At 43.1% G+C, this 13744-nt stretch overlaps 1 protein-coding gene across 1 annotated transcript in view; it reads left to right on the top strand.

The window, feature by feature from the left end:
- LOC142103480 (uncharacterized) overlaps positions 1–13744 on the top strand; it is a 121668-nt gene that overhangs the window by 63439 nt on the left and 44485 nt on the right. Inside the window, exon 6 of the mRNA XM_075187530.1 lies at positions 3881–4083. Within this exon, the coding sequence (XP_075043631.1) occupies positions 3881–4083 (203 nt within the window). The remainder of the gene's footprint in view (positions 1–3880; positions 4084–13744) is intronic.

Here is a 13744-nt window from a genome sequence, read left to right as displayed (position 1 = left end):
CAATATACAGAATGGTGGTTATCATTCAGTATTGAGACATTTTCGTGTGTGTTTGTACAGCCAGCACATATTTTTTGTACATCCCTTTATCTATGTCTGAGAGTATAATCTCAATTATTGTATAATTCACATTCCCCACCAGCGTGGTTTATTTTAATCACATGTCTATTGTGTATTTGTTACCTTTTTAATATTTTACTCTTTTTTTGTCTGGTTTGAATTTCAATTTTAATAAAATTAATAAAAGTTATATTTTATTGGGACAGGAGTGCTAACAAGTCCTACTTTTTGAACCTTTGTTCATCCTTTCTTTCTTATTCAAGAACACAACTACTTTAAAATTTTTAATTATTATTTTCAACAATAAGACAGAACTTTTTAAATGTCCTGCACCCATACTACAAAACTGCAAAGACTACGCACACAATACATATTGAATGTTACAAGGCATGCATCATAGACAGTGAAGTTACAGTAGCAGGCAGATCATTGAATGAACAGTGATATGAATAAATGAATGAGTTAGACATTTATAAAAATAAAAAAAGGTTTCCTGCACCTATACCAAAAACTTCAAAGACTAGTACTAAGCACTTCTCGATGGGCAGAGCATTCATCAGTAGCCAAGAGCAGAGCTTTAAAAATCTCGCCGCTATATAAGTAAATGTGGATGATGATAGGCCTAGGTGGCAAATTTTAACCCGGAAGGGGGCAAGACTCGACTCAGCAGCCTATTAGGATGAATTCAAAGGAGAAAAAAATGCAAATGGCCCAGTGACCTAGCAGAAGATAACCCACTATGGGACTGTTCTGGGGGCATGTGCTCCCCATCCCAGCCTGCCTCTACTGCTGACTTTGGGCAAAATTGGTGACAATTTGGACAGTTGTGAAAGAATCATTAGACTAAAAATGACTGGAAAATATTGTTAATGCTCTAAATTGTAATATAGGAGCAAAAACAGCTTCAAATGACATTATTTTGCATATTTATCAGAATTTGTAATTAAATCCAGATCCAAAACCAAAACCTTTTGTGATTTTTCACAAAACCTGTCAGAAAACCAAAGTATGAACACATTTAAAAACCAAAACCAAAACCAAAACAAGGGAGTCAGCACACATCTCTAGAATATGTAATTATTATTTACTTTTATACTTCTGCTATTAAGATTAGAACACACATCACTTTATATGAGTTTACCGGTATCTGCACGTGTTACAGAACATTTTAAAAAGATTTTGTGTTGCACAAGAAATATCACTAGCTAGTTTAATCAACTATGTCAATTATACGTAATTATCCTCTATAAATACTGACACTTCTCGCTCACTGCCAGTGACACATTTAGATCAAAAGAAGCAGACAGAGGTCTGAGAAACGTGTTGTATCTGTGGTAGAGGAGTCACAGATAAGTGTAATAGCACTTAGACTTCATATTACTATGGGTATTTTTTCTTTTGGAACACAAATGATATAACAACAACCGGTGGAAATTGGTGTAAGATTGTCCAAAGCATTGATATCATAAAAACTGGATAAGTGTGTTTCATTACTGAAAACTTATCTACTTGCCATATGGTGTATACTGTTATACTCTGTTTATTATATACTAGAGCTTCAAGTATTAAGCGCAAGAATAATTTTTTTCCCTGAACTAGATGAACCACAGAAGCAAAGTTGTAGGCTTCTCTCTTTCTTACTGCTATCCTTTACCCTATTCATCTTATACTTTTTAACTGGTTACTTTTCTGATCTCTACTTACTGAGTGTCAGGTTTCTTTGCTACAAGAATACAAACCTATAGTGTGTTATAGAGGTGCCTGTCATGTATCAGTAGGGCTTGCTAGTGTGTGTGTGTGTGTGTGTACACAGTTGCCTAGGGATTTCAGGAATAGCAATTTTGTAGGCATAGGTCCCCCAAAATGGGAAGTGTCCATGTGAAATGGGGATATTTGGTAACCATAACCCAGGTCTATCAAGACGAAGTTCCTGGTGACACTACATAATGATGTACCTGCAACTACCCTATACTCTGTGGAAGTACTACTGTGTTTCTGCAATGTACAAAAATATCCTATTTGAATGTTGTGCTTATATATATATCTGGGAGTCAGGAACTAATTACAACTATTTCTCGTGCCATTGTTGGATGCACCTACTGTCACTAAACATTCCTATCTCCATCATGATGTTTAACAGCACCAACCTACAATGTGGCATAATCAGATTAAATGTTATATTGGTTCAAAGATTAATTGGTTGTTACAATATTATCACACTACTGTGCTGAGAGCTGGACATGACAGCTATGGAGCCTGGCGTATGGTGAAAGCATAATAATATTTATTGAGCAGATATGATTTAAATAGTGCAGAAAAAGGTTCAAAGAACCAGGAACAGGGATGTCGACTAGCAGCTTGCAGAAGTCCCAGGGAACAGGAGAAGAAACAGAAGTAACAAATGAGAACAACAACATCAGGAATAGTAACATAAATGACCAGCAAATGTGAATTGAGGGAGGCAGGCATAAAGAGGGAGAGAACAGGTGCAGTAATTAGCTGGTGCAGCAGGTTAACCCCTGCTGGTGAGAGAAGAGGCACAGTAGCAGCACCTTTGTTGGGTCAGAGGTACTGCAAGGTTTAAATAGGGATAAAACAGTTGCAGTGTTTAGCTGGTGCAACAGGTTAACCCCTGCTTGTGAGAGAAGAGGCACAATAGCAGCACCTCTGATGGGTCAGAGGTACTGCAAGGTTTAAATAGGGATAAAACAGTTGCAGTGTTTAGCTGGTGCAACGGGTTAACCCCTGCTTGTGAAAGAAGAGGCACAATAGCAGCACCTCTGATGGGTCAGAGGTATTTCAAGGAAAATACCATAATGTTAATTCCAGTGTAGTCCAGGAGACAGGAGCTTCCGGAAAAGCAGCATCCTGAGGCAATGCTGCAGCACAAGTGAAGTCAGATCCTGACAAATATATAATTGTACTAGCTAATTTGCAGCTTTGTGCAGTAAAGAAAACTGGGATATTTCCACAACTAATGTGGCTATATGCAGGATTGTCTGTTTGCATTTTTAACATGAGTGGGGGTTGCCATACCGAATTGGCGCAAAATGACTTCAGACTTTAATGGATCGTGCCCACAGTGGTTATTATGGACAATAGTGAAATGCTATATCAAGCATTATAATCTTTAAACAAAATATTCCATGGAAATTGAAGTGCAAGTATTTACTCAACAAGAAGTGTACTTGAGAACATTTTTTTCACAGTGCACTTTCCAGATATAGGTACAATATGAATATCTCATATACCCGTCTGATGTAGAGCAGCAAAAAATTGCTGACTTCTGTTTTATATTCGGTCTAAATGCAGCCAGTATAGAAAGCCTTACCCCCTCCCTAGAGCTCCACCATAATATGATTTTTACATCCTAAATGATGCAATGTCCAGTCTTTAGTGGAGATATCCATCCTTACAAAAAACATGCTAGATTATGAAGATGCGTGTTGGAAGCAGCAAACTTTCTGTTGAGACAAAATTACTCTACATGAGGTGGAATACTTACAGTATCAATTCATCTGTTAGGTATGCTTAAAATAATGTTTTGGTTTGATGTCATATTATAAAATATTTAGCCTCAAACATGATACAGTATAGCAGTAATATTTTTTTGGGTAGTACAGATTAGATGCTGGACCTTAATTTTTGAGTAATTTGAACCAGAATTATTTATGTTCTTTGTAGATTTTCCAAGAACATTTGATTGTACTGTACGTATTTGCATGCAAATAAGCTGTTTTACTAAACTTAGTAACTATCTCTAATATTAATTGATGTGTGTGACTCTTTGTATAGTAGCCTGTGTTCCTATTGTACCTAGGCTGTTCCAGTCATTGTTTGAAAAAAAGAAGATGCATTATGGAGACCTCTAGAGAAGATTCCTACCAAACTCAACAAAAAAATACAGATTATTTGTCTAACAATGTCATTCAATTTTCATATCTTCATGGCAGAACCTGTGAATATGATACTGAGAACCTCACATCAATTGAATCACAGGCATCTGCTGAAAGTACCATTCAGGTTTGTATTGTTTACATTAAGTAGTGATAAAAAAATTGGGTTTTTTGTTTGTTTGTTTTTTGCAAAAAATGCTATTTTTTTTAATTAAAAACTTGAACTCCAGAGTTCATGAATATCTCTTGAAGGCTTACACACATACTTAAGCAGTGCTAGATTGGCCTATTCCCTCAATATAAAAAATCCAGTGCTTTAGCAGTTTAGTAAGCTATTATTAGAGATGCTCGGACTCGGTGTTCGGAAAACCGAGCCAATCTGAACATCGCAAATCTGACTACTGAGCCGGCTCGGCTCGGTACTTTTGCGCATTCAGAATTTTAAATGAAGCAAATATCATTGTTGCGTCGCGAGTTTTGGATTCTAGAAGTACTGCCTTCCACGGAGATCCGGCGGTTCTTGACAGTCTCCAGTGCAGTTGGCCAGCGTCATTGCTCAAGCAGAACAAGGAGGTGTGGCAGTGTTCTTGGCAGTCTCCAATGACATTGTATTGTGCCATAGCTCACACAGAAATAGGGGTGGCAGTGTTCTTGTCAGTCTCCAGTCACATTGTTCTTGTCACTCTCTAGTCTCAGTGCCATTGCTTAGGGCCATTGCTCACGCAGAAAAAGGGGTAGCAGTGGTATTGTCAGTCTCCAGTTATAATGTTCTTGTCACTCTCCAGTCTCAGTGCCATTGCTCACACAGAAACAGGGGTAGTAGTGTTCTTGTCACTCTCCAGTCTCCAGTCACATTGTTCTTGTCACTGTCCAGTATCCACTATTTGCTGGTAAAGGTCTTCCTTGTGGAATTTGTAGGTCATTTTATGGCAGAGCTGTCACCATTTTTGTGCAATTCTTTTAGATCAGACGAGATGTCAAAATTTTGTGCTAACTCATCTGCATCACCAGTGGGTCTCTTGGGAAAGCTAAGTTTTTTCCTAGCAACAGCTGCTTGAGAAACTGAATGAGGAGACGTAGTCGTGTCATGTACCACTTGATCTGTCAACTTGCTCACCAGGAGCTCCTTGCATCTCTTGAGATCTGGGTCAGTTTGAATGTAAAAGAAGACATAGCTTTTAAATCTAGGATCAAGCACATTCGCCAAAATGTAGAGATCCGATTTCAAGATGTTGATAACTCTTGGATCCTGGCGAAGCAAATACAGTACTTGATCTACAAGTCCGACATACTTAGCGTAATTTCTTTGTTTCATCTCCTCCTTCAATTTCTCAAGATGCTTTTCCAAGAGTCTAATTATTGGAATGACTTGACTCAAGCTAGCAGTGTCTGAACTCACTTCACAGGTGACAACTTCAAATAGTTTGAGCACCTTGCACAACACGGAAAGTGTTCCCCACTGTGCTGGACTAAAGTACATTCCCTCACCTTTCATAATATCATGTTTTGATGAGTAAGCGCGGATGACTTTTCGCTGTTCCTCCATCCGCAGAAGCAATACAGGGTGGAATTCCACCTTGTCACCACCTCTTGCTTCAGTTGGTGGCAGTACAAATTAAATTGCTCTTGTAGCTGGACCACTCCATCCTGCTGCAAACTCTTCTCTCTCTCGGCCTCTCTGGTTCTGTCCACGCCTGGTTCACCTCATACCTCGCTAACCGCTCCTTCTCTGTATCCACGTCTGGATCTTTCTCCTCCCCCTACCCTCTCGTTGTAGGAGTCCCACAGGGCTCCGTTCTCGGCCCTCTACTCTTTTCGCTCTATACTTCCTCCCTTGGTGCTCTCATCTCCTCTTTTGGCCTTCAGTATCACCTTTATGCTGACGACATTCAACTCTACATCTCTTCACCTGATCTTTCCTCCACCCTCCTCGCTCAGGTATCTGACTGCCTCTCCGCCATCTCCTCCTGGATGTCGGAGTGCTTTCTCAAAATCAACATTTCCAAAACTGAACTCATTGTCTTTCCTCCTCCCAGCCTCCCATCCCACCATGAACAAATAGTGGGGGATCCGCGCTATCCACGTGTGGGATGAAATAGGCAGCCAGAGGAACAAACAGAAGGGGTGGTCTCAAACCCCTATGGGATACAACAACAATGGATTCCCCAGCGCGATAGAAGGATGGATAGAAAGAGAGGGGGGGGGAAGGGAAAAAATGGTAGTTGAAAATGCAAAGTAGGAATGGTACATTTGTATATGATTGTGACAGTGTAAATAACGTGGACTCACTAATGCGGACAAAATAAAGACATCTCAATATGGTATATGTATATAAATGAATGTGGCAGTGTTAAAAACAATATGTTGTCACAATCATATACAAATGTACCATTCCTACTTTGCATTTTCAACTACCATTTTTTCCCTTCCCCCCCCTCTCTTTCTATCCATCCTTCTATCGCGCTGGGGATCCCATCCCACCATGACCTCTCCATTGTCGTTAACAACACTACCATCTCCTCTGTCACCCAACTCCACTGCCTGGGTGTCACCCTTGACTCCTCTCTCTCTTTTGCCCCCCACATTCATTCCCTTGCCCAAGCCTGTCGCTTCCAACTACGCAACATCGCCCGCATCCGTCCCTTTCTCTCTCAGGAGGCCACCACAACCATCATACACGCACTCACCATCTCCCGCCTGGACTACTGCAACCTCCTCCTCACCGGCCTCCCCCACTCCCGTCTCTCCCCCCTCCGCTCTATACTCAATGCGGCCGCAAGACTCATCTACCTCTCATCTACCTCTCATCCTCCTCTGCCTCCCCTCTCTGCCTTGCCCTACACGTGCTCCCCTTCCCCTACGGAACTCTTTTCAAACTCCTCACCACCACTTACAAGGCTCTCTCCCACTCTGCTGCCCCTTATATCTCTAACCTCCTCTCCATTCACACTCCCGCCCGCTCCCTGCGCTCGGCCAATGACCGCCGCCTCTCCTCCACTCTGATCACCTTTTCCCATTTCAGAATCCAGGACTTTTCCCGTGCATCCCTCCTTCACTGGAATGACCTCCCTCGCTCCATCCGCCTCTCTCCTACTCTGTGCTCCTTCAAACGTGCAATCAAAACTCACCTCTTTCTCAAAGCCTACCAACCATCCACTTAACCCCCATCTCCTCCGCTCATTCTCCCCTCTCTCCCATTCCCTCAACTGGCTCCTCTTGTGCCTGGTCTGTTTAACCCTCCCTTAGGATGTAAGCTCGCATGAGCATGGCCCTCTTCCCTCCTGTCTCCTTGCCCATTCTTCTGCTCCCTGTCTATTGCATCAGCCTGCCTGAAGTTTCTGAAGTATTGGTACTTTTTGTTTATTGTTCTGTACTGTTATACCCTGTATAGTCTACTGTATGTACTATGTGCGGCGCTGCGGAAACCTTGTGGCGCCTAACAAATAAATGATAATAATAATAATAGCTGCTGCAATCTCCTACATGCTGTTGCCGAATGCCAAAAATGTCCAGACATTTTATGGGCCACAGACAGCATCTCCTGCACGTCCCTGTCGTTTATTAAAAAGCTCAAGAATTCTTCTGAGGAATCCAGGATAGTAGAGGAGTCATCTAGCCTTACCAACTTGGATGCAGGACTAACTCCGATCGCAACTGAGGATATTGTTGAGAAAATGGATGAGGTTCCTAGATGGTTAAGGTCCCTACCTCTACTGACTATGGCTTTACAAACACTACAAATGGCTAGACAACTGTTGTCAGGAGTTGGGTAAAAATAATTCCACACATAAGAGGTGGATATTTTGGTCTTATGCCAAGACATGACAATGGCCTTCTTCTTATCACGTGCAAGAACAGCTTCCACTGGTGCAGGACTTATACAAACAACATCATCCTCATCAACATCCTCATTAGCGCCCTCGTCAGCTACACAAATATCCCCCTCATCCTGCAATTCCAAAGTGGCATCCTCAATTTGTGTATCATCGGCTATACTTGGGCTGTTCATGCACACATCTGCAGAAATGTTGAAAGGGGCCTTCTTTATGGGTACACTATCAGACAGGTCAGGATTACACATTGCACTCGTGGATAGACTCTCCTCAGAGATTTGTTTTATTTCTGAATCTGAACATACATTTTCCTCTAATACTTAACTGTTTTCTTCAAGCTCGGCTTTTACATGTAAAAGTATTTGGACACCACTTTTGGAGTCCGAATGACAAGGTCTTACTTGGTCATGACTTACCTTACAAGTAGATGCCTCAGTGACAGTTGCAGAACTAGCACTCATAGAGAAAAGCGAAAGCCTCATTCTTTCCTTGCCACTGCATGTGTAGAATGGCATGTTGGCAATTTTATTTTTTTCTGCAGATAACTTTTCCTTGATTAAAGGTCTTTTTTTCTTGACCAAGGGAAAAGGTATTTTTTTACATTTTTGTTTCCCTGACCTAAAAACACTATGCACTTTAACATAGGCTTTAGCAGATGATGTAGAGGGATTACTATCATCATGACTGGTGCCAGCAGTTGCTTGGTGCTCCTGGTCTTCTGTGTACTGCTGTGAATCCATTTTGATAACACAGTACAATGTGACTGCAGATTAATAACAACACTGCCAGCCCTATTATTTGTATTTCAGCAATGACAATTAGTAATGGAGCAATGGAGCTCTCCTATTTGTGTGTTACCTATATAACACAGTACCATGTGACTGCAGATTTAGAAGTCCAAGCCTGCCAGCCCTATTATTTCTATTTCAACAATCACTATTAGTAATGGAGCAATGGAACTCTCCGGAATGTCACTGGAGACTTTGAAGAACACTGCTACCCCTCCTCTTTCTTTTGTACCTATGACGCTGCCCAACTGCACTAGAGACTGCCAAGAACAGTGCTACCCTTTCTGTGTTCATCTGTGAAATGGCGCTAGATCCCCGGGGAGGGCGGTACTTATAGAATCCAAGACTCGCGAAAGTACCAAGCCGTCTTGACTCGGTACTCGGATCTGCTAAGTTCGGATGTGTTCGGTTCTCGGGGAACCGAGTCTGAGCATCTCTAGTTATATTTATATATTAGCTTATTTGTTTCATACCTTTGACCAAGCAGCTCATTAACAAAATGCACCAGATGCACACTGAAAACACTTTTGTATTGCACCATTGTATTGATGTTTCTCTCAATGCACACTGGGGTCCACACCTCCTGTTAGCAACCTCTGCAAACTAAGGGCCTGATTCATTAAAGAACTTAAATTAAGAAGTTTCTTATTTCAGTCTCCTGGACAAAACCATGTTACAATGCAAGGGGTGAAAATTAGTTTTCTATTTTGCACATAAGTTGAATACTGACTGTTTTTCATGTAGCACACAAATACTTGATAGCTTATTTGTACACTGAAATTTAAAGTTGATATTTGTGTGCTACATGAAAAAACAGTCAGTATTTAACTTATGTGCAAAACAGAAAACTAATTTTCACCCCTTGCATTGTAACATGATTTTGTCCAGGAGACTGAAATAAGAAACTTCTTAATTTAAGTTCCTTAATGAATCAGGCCCTAAGTGTCTGAAGAAGCAGAAAAATCTTTAAGAATAGCCCTGTAAACATCACATCAAAGGTCAAATTCTTACTCTTTTAGTACCATACATGTTTTTTTTCTAAATTACTGCTTGGGCAAGCCTTTTTTGTGGCTTTATTAAAAAATATGAGTTAAGAGGTAATGGGGCATGTCTTTATTACTTTGTTATACTTTTGTGTGTGTGAAGCATTTTATTACATTGCTCAGAGTGTGTCTAATAATGCACTCCTCTACCTAACAGCTGTACTTTAAAAGGAACATTTTTTGATAAAGAAGCGCATTTGCACCTGTATTAAAGAACGGTACAGTGCAGTGTTAAAAATGAATAAGGCAGCATGCACATCCTACAAAATCTTCAACCAGCCCCACTAATAGAGAGCTATGTGTGGTTGTCATTATAACAAATAGTCTATTAAGGGTGTGGTCTTCCTGCTACAGTGTGCACCAGCAAAAACAACTGTGGGGACAAGATTTGGACTTCTGCAATGGCAACGTTAAACACCTGTCACGCCCAAGCAAGGTGCTGCCTGCTGGTATTTGCGCTGCTGAAACTAGAGGCACGGAGTTTCACGTGCTCCTGGTCCTCACCAGGGACCCCACAAGGAGGTATGGGTTTGGCTGCTAGGGATGCGCAGGTCACGATTCTCCAGTACAGCTTCCAAAAAAACAGAAGAATGGTCAGGTGATCCGGGTCAGAACCAGGTGGACAAGGGCAGTACTGAATCGAAGTTCAAAACAAGCATCAGCAAACAAGCCAAGGTCAAAATCAACGAGAATAGAGCAGCAGTGGTCAACAAAAAGGGAAAGTCAGGAACAAGCCGAATTCAATAACCAGGAGCAGAGATAAACCACAGGAGACGCTGGAGTAGAGGTGGGACCTGATACTCTGGCACCCTAAGGGTTCCAGAAGCCTCTTTAAATAGTGACAGCCCGGCGCTAATTACCGACGTCAACAGCACTGGCTAGTCCGAGATTGCATCCTGTTGCCTAGCAACAGGGTACGCATGCTCTTCAGAGCCAGCTGAGCAGCCGGAAGTGCGGCGTCTGGTTGCTATGCAACAAGATGTAGGGGGTGCAGAGACAGTACCCCCCCTTTCTGCTGGTACAAGGAGCAATTGGGCAACATTTAAGGAAATCCCATAGTAGACGAGGAGCATAAAGGCCCTTCTGTTTAACCCATGACCTCTTTTTGGGATCGAAGCCCTTCCAATGACCCAGAAACTGAGGTTGACCATGGGAAAGATGATAGAATGTGGCTAACCTCATATTCGTCACCTGCAATAGTAGATACGGGAAGAGGTCAGGAGGCCTCCTTAACTACAGGCTTCAAGAGTGAAATGTGAACTCTTAAGGAAGAAGGTAGGCGGAGCTTGCAGATAACTGGGTTAATAACATGTAAGATAGTAAACTCTAATAAATCTAGGCGCAAATTTCATGGAGAGAACCTTAATTTTCAGATTTCATGTGGAAAGACAAACTCTATCTTCCACATGGAGAGCAGCGAGCATCTTTCGATGATGATCTGCTGCCACCTTGTATTGGGAGGAGGACTCCAGGAGTTTGGTTTCCATCTTGGTCCAGATGAGAGAGAAATTACGCACCAAGGTACCTGCATCAGGAACCGTAGAGATGGTATTAGGAAGCAATGCATGTAAGAAAGGGTCTTGACCAAACAGAAAAACCACAGAGGACCCAAAGGACTCATGAACATCATTGCTGTGGGCGATATCAGCACATGGTAACAGAGTAATCCAACTAGACGGCTCGTCTGAGGAGAAACAACATAAGAACAGCTCCAGATCTTGATTGATGTGTTCAGTCTGTCCAAGAAAATTTTAGCCCAATACCCAAGCTTTTATAGTATGATCTCCAATGGCTGATACAAATTGCACACACCAATCAGAGATAATCTCTTGCGGACAACCATGAAGGCGGAAGATCTTTTTGATGAATACAACAGCAAGCTCGGAGCCAGATGGTAGACCTTTCAAGGGAATGAAATGGGACATTATTGAGAACCGATCCACCACTACCCAGATGATATTGAAGCTGTGACTAGCAGGGAGATCGGTAACAAAATCCATTGAAATGCTAGCCCAAGGAATGTCAGGAACAGAGGATGTATAAGTTCCAGAGGTGGATGTCGTGGAGTCTTGTGCCTAGCACAAATGTTGCAAGAAGTGACAAAATCATGAACAACCTCCCGCAAAGTAGGCCACCAAAATGTGATGTACCAGAAGAGCTAAAGTGTTTTTCACCCCCGGTTGACTAAAGAATTTGGCATTATGTGCCCACTTTAGACCCTTCACATTGAGGTGGTGATCCAAAACAGAATGACAGGGGGGGTTCTAGGTACCAGTGAGAGCTACAATGTTTGCAGTGTTGGTGATAGGGCAAAGTTCACTGACTGCAGGGGTATCAGATTTGTAAGGGTGAAGTCAAAACAAGAAAAAAAGCGATGACCAATGGGTCTGCCTAGGATTGAGGCAATGAGCAATACATAACTAAGTGAGGTTCTTGTGGTCAGTAAAGATTGTTAACTGATGCCTAGCCCTTTTAAGAAGATGTCGCCATTTGTCACACATTGCACCAGCTAAACCTGCATTTAATGTCAATGTTCTTGTTACGAGCCGCGGCAGTGCCCAGCCGCCGCGACTCACTTACCCGCGTCCCGGCCGTCGCCATGGCAACCGAGACGTCATTTCCGGCCATAACCCGGCCGTTGCCGGGGCAACCAGCAGACGCTTCAGAGCTGCGTCCCGGCAATAGGAGGAAGCCGGGCGCAGCGATTCTACAGCCTGTGGGCTAATTAATAGGGGCAGATTATAGGAGGCAATTACAGGCATTAGCCTGCAACTGTGCAGGCCAGGGGCAAGCCCTGATTGGCTCTATTAGTGACTGCTCTATTAACCTGCAGGAGTGTGTTCAACCTGTGATTGGTTCAGCTGGGTATTTAAGGCAATGAGGTCTGCTGCCTCATTGCCGGTTATAGCTTCTGTGCTCCAGTCTGCTGACCTGCTTGTTCCAGTTCCTGTATCCTGTATCTACGTTTGACTTCCCGTGTATGACCCTTGGCTTCGTATTGGACTTCGCTTGTGTTTCCTGTGACCCTGATCCTTGGCTTGTTTACCCGTTCTGCTACTTTGCCTGTGACCTCTGACCTCAGCTTGTTCATCATTACTGTTACCTGCTGCCGGCCTTTGACCTCTGCGTGGACCTGACTCTTCTTGCCTGGGTTCTCCCCAGCCGGTACACACTTCACGACCCTCTGTCAGTCTGCAGCCCAGTCTGTCCCCACCATCAGGGGCTCCAGTGAACACCTGACTGGCAGAGTAGACTCCGGGTTGTGTTGTGTCGGCTGGAGGGGTTCCTAACATTATAACCGGCCCACTCACGGAGACAAGATTAGGATGGATGCAAGTGGATCCACACCGTCTCCGGCACAAACCCTAGCAGGCCATGTTGAGTCTTTGTATCAGATGATGCAGGGATTGGCTGAGCGTATGTCTGTTCAAGAAGAAGCCACAAAAGCTTCACAATCTCCTCCAGATCCCATCTGTGAGCCCAAAATGAATTTACCGGATCGGTTCTCCGGAAATAGAACCTTGTTTCGGAACTTCAGGGAGAGCTGCAAGCTCTATTTTCGGATGAGACCCCGCTCCTCCGGTTCAGAGCAGCAACGAGTTGGGATTATTATTTCCCTTCTACAGGGTGACCCCCAGTCTTGGGCGTTTTCTTTGCCACAGACCAGTCCGGCCATGCAGTCCGTAGACTCCTTCTTTGAGGCATTGGGTTTACTGTATGATGACCCGGATCGAGTGGCCTCCGCGGAAGCTCACCTACGGTCCTTGAAACAAGGCAGACGGTCGGCAGAAGAATACTGCGCGGAATTCCGTAGATGGTCACCTGACAGTGGATGGAACGACCCTGCCTTACGTAGTCAGTTCCGTGTCGGCCTATCTGAACAGATTAAAGATTCGCTAGTGCAATACCCGTCTCCTAGCTCTCTGGAGGATCTGATGCACCTCTCCATTAAAATTGACAGGAGATATAAAGAGCGGAAAACTGAAAAGGAAACGTCATCACCTCCATCCGCCTTCGTTCCTATCTCCCAGGATGGTGAGGAACCAATGCAATTGGGAGCATACCGTCTTTCCGCTGAGGAGAGAGACAGGAGACGGTCACAAGGCTTATGTTTATATTGTGGC

This window comes from Mixophyes fleayi, chromosome 10, assembly GCF_038048845.1.
Source record: "Mixophyes fleayi isolate aMixFle1 chromosome 10, aMixFle1.hap1, whole genome shotgun sequence".
Taxonomy (NCBI): Eukaryota; Metazoa; Chordata; class Amphibia; order Anura; family Limnodynastidae; genus Mixophyes; species Mixophyes fleayi.
This window is presented reverse-complemented; position numbering and strand designations above follow the sequence as displayed.